The sequence below is a fragment of the Pezoporus occidentalis genome, unplaced genomic scaffold (assembly GCF_034315485.1).
Source record: "Pezoporus occidentalis ecotype Australia unplaced genomic scaffold, CSIRO_AGI_Poc_V1 ctg4, whole genome shotgun sequence".
NCBI classification, from domain to species: domain Eukaryota; kingdom Metazoa; phylum Chordata; class Aves; order Psittaciformes; family Psittacidae; genus Pezoporus; species Pezoporus occidentalis.
This window is the reverse complement of record NW_026915724.1, coordinates 7996269-8013606: the sequence shown is the minus strand read 5'-3', so window position 1 is coordinate 8013606 and position 17338 is coordinate 7996269. Positions and strand designations below refer to the sequence as shown.

Below are 17338 nucleotides of genomic sequence, written 5' to 3'. Positions count from 1 at the left end.
CTCCCGCCACCGCCGCCGGAGCATGCGCGGGGCTGAGCCGGTTCCGCCGCCACCCCTGCTCCCCTCATAGCGGCGCTGCCGGTACTGGAGGGGAGCCGCTGCTGCAAGTCTGCCCGCTGAGGGTCCCGACGAACAGCCATCGCTGCCTGGGCCGGAGGTAAAGGAGTGGCCGGGGCCTACTGTGAGGGTTTCCTCCCCTGCAGGCCATTGTGTGCGGGCCCGCGGCCCGTCCTCAGCGGTGGGAGGGGAAGGGGACGAGGACGAGGACGGGGGGGGTGGCTGAGAATACGGCGTCTGAGCATGGCGGAGCGGAAAGGTGAGGGAGGGTGGGCCGGTGCCGAGCCGGCTTCTTGCGGGGGCAACGTTGTTCTCGCTCCCGCCGGGAGCCGTGTCGTGCTCCTGCGGAGCGACCGCTCCCCGGAGCCGGTCGGGAGAAAATCAGGGCTGGAGGGAGTACGGTGCCGGGTGAGGGGCTCTGCCTCCCCGGGTGGCTCCTCCGTCGGCGGCCAGAAAGAATAGCCGAAGTAAACGCCTGCGTGCCTGTGTCCGCATTCCCCCGCCGTCTTGGCGTTGAGCTTTCGGGTGTCTTCTGATCTCTGTCGGTCAGGCTCCGCGGTCGTTGCGGCAGGGCCGTACTTGTCGGCCGGCTCCCGTAAGGAGGCTCGGACGTCTGTAACAACTTCTGTCTCTGAAAATACGGGTTAAGTGTTGCTAAATGATGCGATGTGCCTTTTCGGTCAAGCGAGCCCTGCTTCAGGTCTGAAATGGAGGCAGCAGATTTCAGAGCTGAGTGTGTAATGAGAGCACTTGCTCGGAGGCTAATTAGGAATGTTTCAGAAGGGAAACGCCGAGGTGTTAGTGAAGAATTCGTCTTGCAAAACAGTTGTTCGGTTCCTGATATCTCAGTGTGACCTCCAGGTTGTTTTGTTCTAGATTTGCTCTAAAAATGAATTTTGGGGGTCACAAGCTTATAAGGTTAAGTGTAGGGCTGGATCTGTGGCTTGCTGTAATATTTCTGTGGGCACAGGCAGAAATTACTTGTGGGTGCCATTGTTTGGTTTGGGTTTTTTTTTTTTTCTTCCCTCCCCCAGTATTGCATACTGGTACTTTGGGAGATAGTAATCGCTATGGGCTGGCCAGAGTTGGGGTTCAGTTCTATCCCGTGCTGAGTTCAGCTCCATGCTTTCCAACCTGGAGAGCCTGTTTTGAAGCCCGTCTCCTGCTAGCCACGCCACTGAGGGCAATTTGGGATCACTCCTACCCGTAAGACTTCCTGCTGGCAGCCTCAGGTTGTCACGAGTGCTGCCTTTCCATGGGTCTCCGATCAGCAGCACAGCACTTCCCTTTAGCGGACAGGATCTGCTTAGTGGGACGTGGTGATGGGCACTGGCAGTCAGACTTTCCAGCAAAGGGCACTGGGAGATGGGGAGAGGTCTTTACTATTGGATTGTGCAGTTCACCAGCTGGGTTATGGCTGTCTCTCCTGCCCCATGCTATTTCTGTGGCTTTCACTTTTGCTTTCCTAAACATTTGTGTTCCTCACAAGAAGTGAGGATATGGAAGTGATCAAGGAAAACTGTTTTGATGTCAGTGTAGATTTTAAAAAGAAAAGGAGGTTATAGTGACTCATGTTTCATGGTAGCCACTGCCAAGTTTCTGAAGCTGTTAGAGTGCCTGCTGCAACTCTTGTTTATACTGTGAATAATGTTGCACAGAAGTCATGGACAACTTCTTCCTGCAATTACTGGCCATCCCTGGCAGTGGCAATTTCAAACTAAATACTGGGGGTTTTATGTTTTGTTTTGTTTGTTTGTTTGTTTTTTGTGTGGATCTTGCATTACCTAATGAGGGATATTTGTGTTACAGCTGCCTGCGCAGAAATTGAAAATACCATATGCAAAAGTTATGAGATCACTGGATGCAGTTACAGTGGCGACAGTTGTTCTGGCTGTTTAGTTGGGAAAACCAAAACCAGTGACTGGTGAGATTAAGATGAGGATCTAGCCCAGCAGCTCCTTGGTAGTGTGCTAGCAAGCTGAGGAAGGTGATTATCCCCCTTTATTGTTCTTCATAAGACCCCACCTGGAGTACTCCATTCAGCTCTGGGATCCCCAACATCAGAAGGACATGGAGCTGTTAGAGCGAGCCCAGAGCAGGGCATGGAGATGATTGGAGGGCTGGAGCATGTCTCCCCTGAAGACTGGCTGAGAGGGCTGGGGTTGTTCAGCCTGGCAAAGGCTAGGGAGAGACCTTATTGTAGCCAGCTTTTACCTAAAGGGGGCCTGCAAGAAATTTGGAGAGGGACTTTTTACAAGGGCATGTAGTGACAGGACTGACAGAGGGTAGATTCTTCACTGTGAGGGTGGTGAGGCACTGGCACAGAGAAGCTGTGTCTGTCCCATTCCTGGCAGTGTTCAAGGTCAGGTTGAATGGGGCTTTGAGCAACCTGGTCTAGTGGGAGATGTCCCTGCCCATGGTTGAAACTATAAGATCTTTAAGGTCCCTCCCAATCCAAACTGTTCTATGATTCTGTGACAAATACCTGGGTTTGTGAGCCCCTAGCTGAGGAGCAGAGGTGGCTAGGAAGGTTGTAAAGTGGCAAAGTAAACTGTTGGAATTGTCGTCTGTATGTGATCTGAGAGCTAATGTTTGTTTAGCCTTGCTAATGCTTTTCTACAGAAAGCACGATGTTCCTCTTTGTACGCTAGAGGAAAGTTGAGGTTTCCAATTTGTGACAAATGTAATCATGTGCAGAGTGAGACTGGTCTGTGGAAGAGAACTAAAGCTGGCCGAGTTGTAAATGTGCTGGGGTTTGTGGTGTGGAAGTTGGTCACTGAGATGAGGGACCCAGCAGACCCTGTGTTGTGCTGCATGGTTGTGCCTGTGTCTGAGATCAGCATCTGCAAACTGCTGCTCTTTTGTTCCTCCTCACCCTGCAACAGGGTGACTTCTTTGGGAGCACACAGTCCTTGGCCTGCTCTCTTTTTATGCCTGCAGGAAGCAGAACTTTAAACTAGTTTTACACGTGTATGTTTAACTTGCTTGAAGCCTGGAAGCTTCGTATGCTTGGTTTAGTTGTGACAATTAGTGAAAAATGTCAGTGGTAATTAAGTATTGCAACATAACTGGCCATGCACTCACAGTTTATATATCTATCACATCTAGGCCATGCTTTTTGGAAGTTTTAGTTGTAGTTTGATGTGATACTGAAGCTGTTGGGCACTCTGCTGAACAAGTAGAAAAGCTGTTGATGAGCTTAGTGTAATATGAAGAGATGTCTGTTGTCTTACTGCAGTATTATATTAGGTATGAGTGTGTGTAGTTTTTTTCTTTCAATCAAGTTAATATCTGCACTTAGAGAATCAGTAGTAGAAGGATTTATTTAGTGGTCACTTCTGGAGGGAGTGCTAAATTGCTGCGTGAATAAAGACCTCTTGTTTGGATGCGAAAATGAATCAGTGAACTTAAAGCTTTTAATAGAATTGTCTCATTAACTGTGTTCTCAGTGCTTTCTATAACTTGCAAAACTGTATCAAATTTTGTTGTCTACTGTTTCTCTCTTCCCTCTCCCTAGGCCCCCATCCCCCTTTCCCCATTAAAATGTTCCCATATGTTGATGTGAAATGTTTTATTACGGTTTTGAGAAGTTCAGCTGACCTCAGTGAGACTGTGCGTGAAGGAGCACTGTAAAACTGTGATTTCCTGAAGCTTTGGGTACCTGGCTCTAGCAGAGCTGGATGTCGGTGTGGTGCCTTAGAGTATCATGCGAAGTGGGTTGCTTGTCTTTTTGTACCCTGCAATCCCCGCTTCCCCCCAGCCCTTGACTTTTTTTTGTTGGATTACTTCCTGATAAGTTGTCACAGGGCTTTCCCAATATCACATGAGAGCCAGCCTGAAGCTCTGTGTGTTTTGTAACTCGCCACTGACTGAATCTTGCTAGTTTATGGTCTCCTGCTACAGTTAATGTATTGCAAATGGACATGGGAAGCCAGTTCTCTTTAGTGGTTTCTTAGTGGATGTCATGGTTTAACCCCAGCTGGCAACTAAGCACCACATAGCTGCTCATTCATCAGTCCACCCCCCTGTGGGATGGGGGAGAGAATCAGAAGAGTAAAAGTGAGAAAACTCGCAGATTGAGATAAAGACAGTTTAATGGGACAGAAAAGGAAGAAAATAATAATGATAATAAAAGAATTAGAATATACAGAACGAGTGGTGAACAGTGCAGTTGCTCACCACTTGCCAGCTGATGCCCTGCCAGTTCCAAGCAGCACCCCCTGGTCGGTTGTTCCCCCAGTTTATATACTGAGTGTGATATTCTATAGTACAGAATATCCCTTTGGCCAGTTCAGGTCAGCTGTGCTTCCTCACAACTTCTTGTGCCCTTCCAGCCTTTCTGCTGGCAAGGCATGTGATGAAAATCCTTTACTTAATGTAAACACTATTTAACAGCAATTGAAAACATCAGTGTGAGATCAACATTATTCTCATACTGAATTCAAAACACAGCACTGTATCAGCTATTAGGAAGAAAATTAACTATCTGAGTTGAAACCAGTACACTGGAGTATCAGAACTGATGAAAATGTTTAGATACTTTGGATAACAGTGATAGCTTCTGCAGTTGTATAAAAATAGTGGCCCAGTTGGGAGGAGGAGTAGGAGGAGGGTGATCAGATTTTTTTCCTCTCAGCCCTCATCATCACTGCCTCATGGCTTCCTAATGTCTGTCCTTGCAATACATCATGTGAAATGGTTTTCTCTGTATAGGCTTTCTCATCACTGAGACCTATGACAACACTAAGTATAGTAAATAAAGCCTACTAAGCAAAGGTTGTTATTGATAATAGATTAAATGGGTAGTCTTAATGGAGTTTATCTGCAGCACCAGGGATCTGTAGTGCTAAGACTTACAGGTCACAGATCACTTGTGCATCACCGTCTGCTTTTTCTTATTTTCTCTCTGATGTTGTAATGCTCAGTAAATATCTCTGAGGGCTAACCCTGTTGTTTGTTTGCTTCCCTTTTTTTTTTTTGTTTCGGCCTTCCTGCTACCCAGTGAGACTGCATCAAAATGTCTCTCTATCCTTCCCTGGAAGATCTCAAGGTGGACAAAGTTATTCAGGTATGAGAGGCTTTCATAAGATGAATTTTGATGGCAGTGATATAACTGATGATACTTAATCTAGGGAAGGGGAGATTTATTGTGAGTGAGAGTTTTACCATCACACTCTAAAAGGGAAAAGACAAACTGTTTATAGCTTGATATAATATAATTAATGCTTACTTTACTACTGTTTGGTATATTTATTTTTTTTTGTATATTCATTTATAGTCATTTGCTTTTAATGTGTTGATATGTTTGGGTGGGGTTCTTTTTTTTAAACTATAAATACTTGGTCTTAAGTAGACATAGTCTCTTCTTGCACTTCAGCTCTTATGTGATGAATTAGTGTTGACGGAATTAATAAACCTACTGTGTCTTACTCTTGGTGTCCAAATCTGTGGCAGAAAGTGTTCATGGTCAGTTGGGCACAAAAAAAGAGCAGTGACTCTCTTGACATTATCTGGAATCAGACTCATCCTCTGGCTATTGCATGGTAGTGACCAGTTCTTACAATACTTCCAGGATTATTGTGTCTGTATGAAACACTATGTATAAGAATATTGGTGGCTTTATTAGGATGAGGATGGGAACATCTGTGAAACAGGATAATGAAAAGCATCTTAATAAAAGCTCCATAAGAAATTCCACATGAATGTATTTTATGAGGAGTTTGCTTTCTTCCCCATTGTATCTAACTTCCATTTTTCTTTCCTAAACTTAAACTGGATTCCCTCCCACTTTAAACAACAGCAGGGAGTTATAATGGATTTTAAGGTGGCTGCTACTTCTGTCCTTGTTCTTCTCACGGGGAAGCAATCAAGCAAGCTGCATAGAAGAGCTTACTAACTCTCCTGTGCTGTCCCAGAGTGGATTGCCTCAGTCTGACCTATGTTTGTATGTGTGGGGTGGGACTTCTGAAGTTCTGCTGTGTTGGAGTAGCTCCTTGTTGTATCTGCCCACACCATTCTTCTTATCTTATGAAAGTCCTTTATCTACAGTCAGGTAATGATGAAGTAGAGAGGGTAAAAAAAAAAAGTACCCTGGAGCCATGAATGTGCTCCTTCAGCCTTTTACTGACCAACTGCTAGAGTTTATAGATTGCAGTTTAAAATTGTGGTAAATGTAATAATTAAGCCATTACAGTTACACTGATAATTTTCCTGGTATTATACAATAATTTGGGTTGGAAGGGACCCTTAAAGGTTATCTAGTCCAACACCCTGCAATGAGCAGGGACATCTTGAACTAGATCAGGTTGCCCACAACCACATCCAGCCTGGCCTTAAATGTTTGCAGGGACACCATTCTGGACAACCTGTTCCAGTGTTTCACCACTCAAAAATTTCCTTCCTTCTATCCCATCTGAATCTACTGTTTTTTAGTTTAAAGCCATTATCCTTTGTCCTATCACATTAGGCCCTGCTAAAAAATTTGTCCCCATCTTTTTTATAAGCCCTTTTTAGGTACTGGAAGGCTGCTCTAAGGTCTCCTCAGTGCCTTCTCCAGGCTGAGCAGTCCCAACTCTCTCAGCCTGTCCTCATAGGAGAGGTGCTGTAACCCTCTAATAGTTTTTGTGGCCTTATCTGGACTCCCTCCCTCCTGTGTTTAGTGCCCCAGAGCTGAACAGTACTGCAGATGGGGTCTGATGAGAATAAAAGGGGAGAATCACCTACCTTGACCTGTTGGACACAGGAGGTAGCAAAAGCTGAATTATTTCATTTCCCAAAAAGTGCTTTATAAAAGTACCTGTTTTAATATGTTTGAGAGCACTCTAGGAGAAAAGGGGGCAGAGTAGAATAGAATAGTTGGAAAGGACCTTAAGATCATCTAGTTCCAACCCCCCCTGCCACAGGTAGGGGCAGCTCAGACTGTGCAGCCTGGCCTTGAACACCACCTCCAGGGACGGAGCATTCACAGCCTCCCTGGGCAGCCCATTCCAGTGCCTCACCACCCTCACAGTACAGAACTTCTTCCTTATACCCAGTCTAAACTTCCCCTGTTTAAGTTTGAACCCGTTACCCCTTGTCCTACCAGTACAGACCCTAACGAAGAGTCCCTGCCCAGCATCCTTATAGGCCCCTTTCAGGTACTAAAAGGCAAAGTCTGTATCCACAAAAAGTGAGTGAGATTAAAATGGCTGCTGGTTAAACAGACAGGCTTGGTACATTAAATATTCTAGCTTGTTCTTTTTTGTCCAGCATTTCAGTTGGAGGCTATTCTTCTAAATACATTTGATATTCTTAAATAGAGTCATTCTTGCTCTGAAACATTTTCCTAAAAACAACTTCCTGGAGAGTGAAGGACTATGACGTCTTCTATTTTTAAGCATGATTTCCTTAAAAACATGAAGTAATTCGACCATCATGTTATGTTAGGTGATTTATATGTCCTGTTTGGCATAATCTTTCACTGTGTATTTAGTAATTTCCCTCCCACCTTTGACATTCAACCTCAGGAAAGCTACTGGGATAGCTATTTCCATCACAGTTAATGGGCGTTTTTCACTGGTCATGATTACACAAGGCCGAAAAAGTAGTAGCTGTGGTATTGAGAAGGAAGGAAACTGGCTTGCCTTGTATGGTCTCTTCTGTTTGTGAGTCAGTAAACAATACAGAAATCAAGCTTAGTGTGTTTACCGTAGTGGCAACTTCTGTAGAAGAAAAAGTTATCTTAGAAGTTCCATTTGTTTCAGAAGGTATTAAAGTAGTAGCATTGGATTGTGTGGAACTTGCAGCCTGTAATGGACTATGGCAGAAGTCATGAATAACGTTTGTATATGGTAAAGCTATTGCGATCCAGGTGAAAAAAGTAATTGCAAAACACTGTCAAAGGTCATACCTTAAAATTTAAACTTGTAAAGCTTTCTCAACCAATATGTCCTTTAAGACTCTTTAACTTGCTTAATGACAAAAATGGAACAGGTTGACAGTAAAGCTTTTCTATATTATTTAGTAGCCTTGTCTCTGAGGAAGATACCTCAGATCTACCAAAGGAGTTTTATGCTACTACAGCATATTGTATTGAAGTTCTTTATTTCAAAGAAAGATTTGCTTCAGAACTTCAAGATGAATAATAATGAGCGTGTATGAGAAAAAAGAAATAACTTAATTTCCTGTCTGCACAATAAAGATTTCATAGATTATTCCCTCTCCCCCCCAAAGATAATGTGATTTTTCTTTGCTTTTAGGCTCAGACTGCCTTTTCTTCAAATCCAGCCAATCCAGCAATCTTGTCTGAAGCTTCTGCTCCTATTCTTCATGATGGAGGTAAGCTCATGTACTCTAGTATCCTAATGTTACAGATAGTTGCTATGAATCCCAGTGTTAACGGAACAGTCAAAAATGCCTACCAATATGTAGTCCTGTTTACAAAGGGTGAGACCATGCCTCTTGGAAATGCCAATATCCACCTTTGTAAGGTGCTACAGGAATCAAAACCAGTGTTTGCTTATAAAAGGAAGTTTTGGCCAACACTAGCTCTTCTCTCAACTTTTTGAAACCTTTTCAAAGTGAGCCTGATGTAACAAGATTTGCTGTTGGTACCATTTGAGCTAGTTTTAACTCTTGCCTTAATTATTACTTATCACATGTCTATCTGTAAGCTTTATTGGGCAGCATGCTTCTGCCTTTCCTCTTCATATAATCTTAATTAGGAGCAGATAGGCACAAATCTATGTCAGCAGTGAAGGGCCAAGGAAGCTGGAACTTAATCTTGTCATACTGTCAACATTAGCTTCCAGCAGATTTTGGGATCAAATGTCTGGTGGGTAATCCATTAGATCTAAAGGTGAATGACTTGTACCCCTTTCTCCTCCTTTTCTTCCATGTACATCCACAAAGGTGCACAAGTATGTTTTAGGTCAGGGCTCTGGGTTAGTTGGTCTAAAAAGTCTAAAGTCTCTAACCAGCATGACCAGCAGCAGTGCTGGTTCAGCTGCCAGGAATACTGGTGAATAGGATATTAAAGCTTGGGAGATATAACTTTGTCTCCCATTACCCTCTGGATGCTGGTAACTTTAAGGCAGGAGTTTGTATAGCTCGTCAGAGAGATGCCTGTTGTAGTTCCTTTTGGGACTAGATACTTAGCTAGCCTAACTTCACCGGATCCGAGTTCACCTCAGCAACCTTCTGGAGGTTCAGAAGGTAGCTGTATTATTAGACAGGGTGAGGAACTAAAAAGGTTCAGCTTCAGTTCCCTTCTTGGCAGTGCTCTTCCTGCTGTCCAGAATTTTAATTCTCTTGCAGTTTCTGTGTGTGCTGGCAAAATGCCATCATTTTGATGTTAGCTTTGCATGGATTGCTCAGGAGTTGTGTGTGGCTGAAGAGTGATTAGTCGCTCAATATATCCCCAGAAAGGGAGGCCTACTCCATCTATAGGATGTGCCAAATCTGCTGGGAATCCCTCTGTGCTAGCAGAGGCAGGAGAATATTCAACATCCAGAGCTTTTGGATGTGTTCTGCTATTTGGAGGTCACTGTTTTGAATGAGAATGTAATACAGCAAGCAGAGATGCATCCTGTATTGTGGTCTTTGATGAGGATCAAGTAGCTGCAGAAGTGTTGTGCATCATTAGTTGTGTATAATTTTAGGGGCTTGAAAACACAAGCAAAAGTAGAAGAAATGTTAATTAAAATCTTATTAATCAATATTGGTGAAACTATAATCTGATAATCTGGAAATGAGATCAAACAAGTCTTACGAAGTAGCATGCAAACATGATCACTGAAAGTATGAAGGAGTGAAAAAAATTTTATTTATACTGAAATTCACCTTGCAATGATGTTTGTTCCTTCCCAGAAAAGTTATTTTCCATTTCTGGTCAAATTTCGATTCTTAAAGTTTTATGCATGTACCCGTAAATGAACACTAGAAACTGAAGCTTTGTGAACTGTGGAGCCTGCTTGTTTCCAGGGCTCTCCCTTGCACCATCTAGCTTCCCAAGCAGCCTTTTCTGTCCCCAGCGGTTCTGTGAGAACAGAAGGTGGGCTCTTAAGATTCCTCTGAACTGCTTCTAGCTAAATGGCACCAGTTAATCACCTGTGGAATGTTAAGAGCAATAACAAGCTTATTTCCAGAATGCTTCTATTCAAGGTCTGACAAGTCTGTTGGTTTAACATCTGTTCCTCCCACTCCCTGCACCCCACTCCTCTCTGGTGTAGAGAAATCTCCTGCTGGATATTTTGTGCCATGTGACTTTTCTAAACTGGGCTAGAATAACAGTCGTAATTGAAGTGGGTCTGCCATCTTAATTTTCAAATTAAATGTTATTTCAAGTCTTGTGCTATTGTAATTGTACATGTGAAAGTAGTAACCACTTGTTCTCTTAAGCCAACAATTATACTGACTTTTGTTTTGTTCTATTTTCCTTCTATAGGCTTGTACCCTAGATTGTATCCAGAACTTTCTCAGTATATGGGCCTGAGCCTCAATGAGGAAGAGGTGCAGAGAAACTTTCCAGTGGCAGCAACTGCTCAGCCACAGGGTGTAGGTACCAGTCAAGCATGTTTTAGAAAGCAAAAGTATAAAGACTATATGCATAGTTAGTGTTCTAGAGATCAGACTATTTGTCTTAAGTAGCATACATGACTGATAAATGAATTGTATTAAGTAATAGTGCCTACTTTAATCTGGTCTTAAAACTAAGCAGTAAATTTCCAGTGTTTGGTGGGGGGGGGTGGCAAAGAGCTGGTGTTGTGACTAACTTTGTTTTGTTGGCTTTGTTTTTGCCTTTTTTTTAATATAACTTCATATAAATTGATGTATAACTATTTTAAGAAGCTGAAACTAAGTTGTCTGGCTATTTTGTTTTAATCAGCAACTGGTAACACGACCTTCTACTAATTACATGGTAGCTCCAGTGACTGGAAATGATGTTGGAATTCGCAGAGCAGAAATTAAGCAAGGCATCCGTGAAGTCATCTTATGTAAAGATCAAGATGGCAAAATTGGACTTCGCCTGAAGTCAGTTGACAATGTAAGTACAGAAGCTTGCGTTTTGCTTATAAAGATCTTACTGCAGGATTAAATTAGTAGTGAAGTTAGTGTATGGTCACAAAATTGTCTTCTACTTGTAATTTTATTTTTCTACTTCAGAGCATAATATTGTCCTTCAGAGCAGCTGTGATACTTGTTAGCAGTTCAAGACTTCTTGTCTCTAGCTTTGTGGAAACACTTGGGCAGTGCTTGAAGTTCAGCAGTATGCAGAGAACTGCCCATGGTTTAGAAGTAGTTCCTCTTTTATCAATTCTTGCAGCAGGTTGCTGTAAGGAGTAGTTACGAAGTAGGATTGTTTCCCTTGATGTGAACATGGCTGCAAGAAGATCCTTAAACCTGCTCTGGAGCTTCTCTGTTTCAACACTTTTGGATTCTCAACATGGAAGACATTACTCTGTTCTTCCCCTAGTATTGTCTGCAGTTTTGCTGGCTATACTTTACATGTTTTTTAGGGGTAATTTGTCTAGAAATAACTTTTTAGTGCCTTGTTTTCTTATGTGAGGTGCTAACAAAATTGATAAAAAGTTGAAAACTAATGTGGTTGTGAAAGAAGGAAAATCTGCTATAGAGTTCCTAGCATTGCTAATCTGTTTCTTTAGCTATATGTAGACTCTGAAGTCTGGTAAAATAATTATTAGTTAAATGCATAAGGAGATACGCAAATCAAATTTACCAGTAGTCTGTCTTGATCCAGTTTTTCAGCTTTCTTTTTAAAACAGAACAGTATTTACCCCCTCAACTAAGGCTTTAATGTTGTGCTTGTTTCTTTAATATCTAGAGATCTAGACAGAACAGATTTGCCCATTTCTGAACTTCATTCTAGCATTAATTATGTGTCAGTCTCTTAAAACCATCTAAAAACAAACTGACCTTTCAAAAGCTACCACTTAAAGAGAGGTAGTTACCAAATGTTTCTGTCCGGTTGGTATTACACAGAAAATGGGAAATGTCACAGGACTCTGTTCTGTCACTGGTCTTTAGCCTTAAGGAAGAACTTCTGTGTTGTATTTATTTTCATTTATTTTAATTTTTTTCCCCTTTTGTAGGGTATATTTGTCCAGTTAGTTCAGGCAAACTCTCCAGCATCCCTCGCTGGTCTGCGGTTTGGGGACCAAGTTCTGCAGATCAATAGTGAAAACTGTGCAGGATGGAGTTCTGACAAGGCACATAAAGTTCTGAAACAGGCTTCTGGAGAAAGGATTTCAATGATCATTCGGGACAGGTAAAGCTAGCTGCAGATACAGGTTGTCATCATCTGTCTCGGGGTAATTCTGTGGGGTTTGGGTCTCCCCTTGCTTGAGCAGGACTGCAGGAATAACAAAATCTGTTTGTCTGTGTACTTCAATAGTAACGCTCCTCAGAGATGTTCCCTTTTGTGGGGAACAGACCAAGTAGTTGTCAACTCATAAACTTCCCATGCATGCTTGCATGGGTGTGCATGATGGGGCATAAGATTTTTCAAGGTAAACTAAGGAGCCATAGAACAAATCAGATTTAAACTCTGAATTCAAGAGTTACGTGCTTTCTTGACTTCTGCTTACACTAATTGAAAAGCGATAGAAGATGGTGCCAAAATATTTGCTGTATTAGTGAATACATGTGCATTTTTTACTGTGGTAGTTTTCTTCTGAGCTCTTGCTTATATATGAATTAAAGCCAGTTTCACTAAAAAGTGTGCTTGATGAATCAATACAGATATTTAATTATATTAAGTAATGATTATTAAGTAAAGATTATTAAGATTTAATTATATTAAGTAATGAATATATTAAGTAGCTTTCTAAGACACAATTTTAAAGTTTTGTCTGTAGAACAGTAGAAATATTGTTGGGGAAGCCTCATACTCCAAAATCCTGTGGCCTACCTACAGCAGTTTGAATTGCCTGTTCTATTTTATCTGCCTTACAGTGTCTGTAGAGAAAACTTAGTTTTTAATGGACATTTGTGGTTTTGGTTGGTGGTTGTGGGTGAGTGGATGGGTTTTCTATATTGTTACTATTATTAATCCAGATGGTGGATTTCCTTGTAAAACAGGGAAGACATGTAAGGTTTATAAACAAGTATATATTAATATGACAAAATTAACAAAATGAAGTTAAACCCAACTACCTTTCATTGTAGGTAATGTTATGAGTCTCTTAGATCTTTTTGTAAGTCAAAAATGTTGAAATTGTGTGGTTCTTTCTGTGGCTTAGGAGACTTAAAACATGGTTTTGCATTTTAAACGTCTTGTAGGCCTTTTGAACGGATTATTACTATGCATAAGGACAGTACAGGGCATGTTGGTTTCATATTCAAGAACGGAAAAATAACCTCAATAGTGAAGGACAGTTCTGCTGCGAGAAATGGACTTCTTACAGAGCACAACATCTGTGAAATTAATGGCCAGAATGTAATTGGATTGAAGGTAAAATAAATAGTATGCTGTGGGTGTGAATAGCTGTGAGCCTTTTGTGTGCATATAGTAATTGTGTTTGGAGCAGATTGTAATATGTTGTTTAATGGTCATAAAATAAGAAAGTAAGTCACGAGAGATAATTTCACTTGATTGGAGAGACATAAATGTTTTGTGGCTTCTCTGCAGTTTTGTAGCTGTAGGCAGGGTAAGTCACTCCCTTCTTCTGCTTCTTTCTGTCCAACACTCGAATTTTACCTTTAGTCTAACTTAGCTGGCAAAAAACTGAAGCTTCTTCCTGCCAGCCTGTATCAAACTCTAGTAGGAATTCTGTGTATAATGTCTGTATCCCTTCTCCAGTCAGTTCATGCAAGATACTGATAACCAAACATCCAGAAATTGTATTGCAGATTGAGTGATGTGCCCTGAAGGTTAAATACTCCAACCAAGAAGTTGTGGGTCTCTTAAGCTGCATGAAATGTGTATAGAAAAAGCTCTTGAACTGCTGCTTTGTTAGTCAGCTTGGGTAAAATGTTGCTCATATGACTTCTTGTTTAATAACAGGACCCCCAGATTGCAGACATCTTGGCAACAGCTGGAAATGTAGTGACCATTACAGTCATGCCTTCCAGTATTTATGAGTACATAATAAAGAGGTAGGTAATAAACAATGCAGCTATGATGGTGTGAGAATCAAGTTGACAGTGACTGATTTTTGTACTTGTGCTAAGACCTAATTACAGACTTACCATGAAGGCTTGAGAGGGGTAGGGGAAGTACTTGCTGATGTTTTAGTCAAACCACCACATTTTGGTTCTGTTTTCAAACTATACATACGTTAGTGATGCTCCTTTGCCTTTCCTTCTCTTGAAAAACCCTTTTCTAAAGGTAATCTGACTATACTTGAATTTCCAAGAACTTCACAGTACATGGATAACACAAGTATTGGTTACCTTGAAACTAAAATGTTGTTTTGAGTGCAGCAAATTCTGGTGAAGTGAACATTATTCTTGGGAATAATAGTAATTCCCATAGTAATTCTTTCTAATCCGCTGGCAGCAGAGGCTTTCTACAACTAAATCTCTCCTGCAAAAATGTTTTTGAAGTTCCTAGAAATTAATAATGCTTCATGTATAATTTAGGGGTGTGGGGTTTGTCTCCATTCTCCCTGCCCCCTAGGTACACTCTTCCTAAAAAATGGGGTTTGGTCTAACAGCCACCTTTGCTCCTGCCCTCCTTCCCTCGTGTTTGTGATACTGCTCTGCCTTGCACACATGCCCACATCCTGAAGGATGTTGGTGACGCACCTCAGTTAGTAATAAACCCATTTTGTTTCATGGGATTTTCTTCTATGACCTTTTCTGTGGGTGCAGCTTGTTGCAGCTTTCAGTAACAACATACTTTCAGAAACAGTAGAGCAAAAGGGCAACCTCATCATTCCCAGCCCTTTAATACAATTTGAAAGATAGTGATCAGAAGCTTTAGTGATCTTTCACAGTTTTCTCTTAAAACTGAATGCCCTTCCCTTTTCTTTAGGATGGCAACTAGCATTATGAAAAGCCTGATGGATCACTCCGTTCCTGAAGTCTAAACTTACATCATGTATGCTTGTGTGTACATATACATAATGATGATTCCACAAAACTTGGGCTACTATACTCAGTGATTTCTTTCTTCTGCACATGAGCCTTTCTGGAGGCTAAGAGAAGATATGCTGCATCGAGCACTTGCATCTATAATGGCTGGGAATGTTACAGTTCAACATATCGTTTTATATTCACAAACTGTAAAACTTGTAGCCTTATATGCTTGACAAATGTGAAATTCCAATTGTTATGACTTCTTTTCGTAGGTCTTTTAGTTTAGTACTATTATAAGCCATTGCAATTAAAGGAACCAGATGTCACTTGCAAAGTTACTTCTTGTTATCTAAGACAATGCTGTGCTTTCTATGTCTAAGACAAATGAGTATTTTTACTGCTTTCTGTTTGCAAGAGTAGATTTGAAATAGGTTTTTAGAAATATGGCTGGTACTAGTTAATCTTTTTGTTCTAGTAAACACTGTTTACATGAGAATGCCAGCTAAGCTGAATATAGCTAAAGGCATCATTCAGTAAGTAAGCGTATTAAAGTAGTGTACAGCTACTCTATTACTTGTTATACAAATTGTAACTAATATGCTTATCTCTCGCCTTAACCATGTTCTTAAGGATTCAGAAATAACCAAATAAACGACTGAAACTTTAGGTACTCTGTGTGTGTACTTAAGATGAGCTAAGACCGGCTTGTTTTGTTGAGGTCAGTTTCAGGCAGCAACAAAGACAAGATAGGACATAGCTTAAAACTGCATTCTAAATTATCTTGCTGTCTACAATGGTGAAATGTTTTAAAGGGTAGATCTAGGATACTTTAGACAAGATGCTTAACTCCCTCCTTTCAGTTTAATAACTGGAATATCAGCCTGGCTGTTCTACAACATGTACAAATTGTATAGCTGCATTTTTCATTTCAAATTGTTTGCAGCTTGCTGGGTGTACTGGGTCTGGTTGGGATGGAGTTTACAGTAGCTGATACGGCGCTGTGTTTGAGAGTGTGACTAAGTGTTGATAATGCACTCATGTTTTTCCTGTTGCTGAGCAGTGCTTGAAGGGTGTCAAGGCCTTCTCTGCTTCTTGCTCTGTCCCCTGTCCCAGTGAGTAGGATGGGGTGGCCAAGAGGCTGAGGGGGAACACGGCTGGGACTGCTGACCCAGACTTAGCAAGGCAAAAATTCCACACTGACATCATGGACTCATCCTGCCCGGCAATAATTTGTGGGGGGTCTTCCCCCAAAGTAGTCATTGCTTGGAGACTGGCTGGCATCAGTCTGCTGGTGGGAGGCGGTGAGTGATTGTCTGTGCATCACATTTTCTTTCTCCCCCTTGGCTTCACTCAGTAAACTACTGCAACCTGCAAATTTTCCTAACTTTTGCCCTTCTGATTCTGTTACCGATCCTGCTGTTGGGTGAGTGAGTGAGAAACTCCTTGGGGGCTCAGCAGGTGGTTAGGTTTAACCTGCTGCAGTAGGTCACAGGCATGTTCAGGTGAGATTCTAAAGTGGTCTCAAGTTAAATACCAGTTTTACTGAGTGCTTGCTTCTATTTTTTTTTTCCTGCTTCTGTTGCAGGGTTATTGAATTTCAGTCTTCCTCTGGGTAGTAGCCCAAAGTCAAAGCAAGTAACTTCAGCTTAGTATAGGTACTTGTTGGAACATGGGTATGAGGAATCGGTTCATCTGCTCTTCTGAAACTAATTTGAATCCAGAATTGGTCTGAGGTTGGTGTTACCTTAATCATTTACTTGCACCAAAATGCAAAGTGTTTGGCACTTACTTAGTAATAAATACATCTCATGTGTCCCTGCTAGCATGTGCAGCTAGCTGTACCTTTCCCAGTTTGTAGGAAAAGTACCAATGAGGGCAGGGCTGGCAATTCCAGCTGATCTGAGCTGCAGTGTGCTCTTCTTCCTGGCAGTACTGTAACTGGGAGAAACCCATTACACTACCTCAGGCTGCAGTGGTGATTGGATTTATCTTGGGAGCCATTTTAATTGGGTTGTTTGGTTACTAAATTATATGTCTCTGGAACCACTGTGGCAAGTGCTTACTGCCAGTAAATTGGTGGCTTCACGTAGCATTGGTGTGGTTCAGCTTTATGGGCACAGGGCCTGTGGCAGTCATCCTTAAGTTCCTTGACAAGCTAGTTTGCTTTGCTGTGAAATCCCTGGAGCCCAAAACAATGTAGTACTGATGCCTACTGATAATGTGACCAGTAACAAGGTTAACTTCATTATTTCACCCCCCCCCC

The 17338-nt window shown here is 41.8% G+C and overlaps 1 protein-coding gene across 2 annotated transcripts; it reads left to right on the top strand.

Moving 5' to 3' along the window:
* Positions 1–15741, top strand: SDCBP (syndecan binding protein). Of its 2 annotated transcripts, XM_062633349.1 has the most exons (9): positions 1–157; positions 5060–5125; positions 8295–8373; positions 10481–10590; positions 10922–11080; positions 12147–12322; positions 13336–13507; positions 14060–14151; positions 15032–15741. In XM_062633349.1, the coding sequence occupies exons 2-9, from the start codon at positions 5075–5077 to the stop codon at positions 15084–15086; spliced, it is 894 nt and encodes a 297-aa protein (XP_062489333.1). In that variant the 5' UTR covers positions 1–157; positions 5060–5074; the 3' UTR covers positions 15087–15741. The 2 variants fall into 2 exon arrangements, with proteins under 2 accessions (XP_062489333.1, XP_062489332.1); XM_062633348.1 differs by lacking the exons at positions 1–157; positions 5060–5125 and adding an exon at positions 6651–6802.
* The last annotated feature ends 1597 nt before the right edge of the window (positions 15742–17338 follow it).

Coding starts and splice junctions, on each gene's coding strand:
- SDCBP (XM_062633348.1), top strand. CDS start 6,743: ATGGGGTCTGATGAGAATAAAAGGGGAGAATCACCTACCTTGACCTGT. Junction 12,323..13,335: donor TCAATGATCATTCGGGACAG/GTAAAGCTAGCT, acceptor AACGTCTTGTAG/GCCTTTTGAACGGATTATTA. Junction 13,508..14,059: donor AGAATGTAATTGGATTGAAG/GTAAAATAAATA, acceptor GTTTAATAACAG/GACCCCCAGATTGCAGACAT.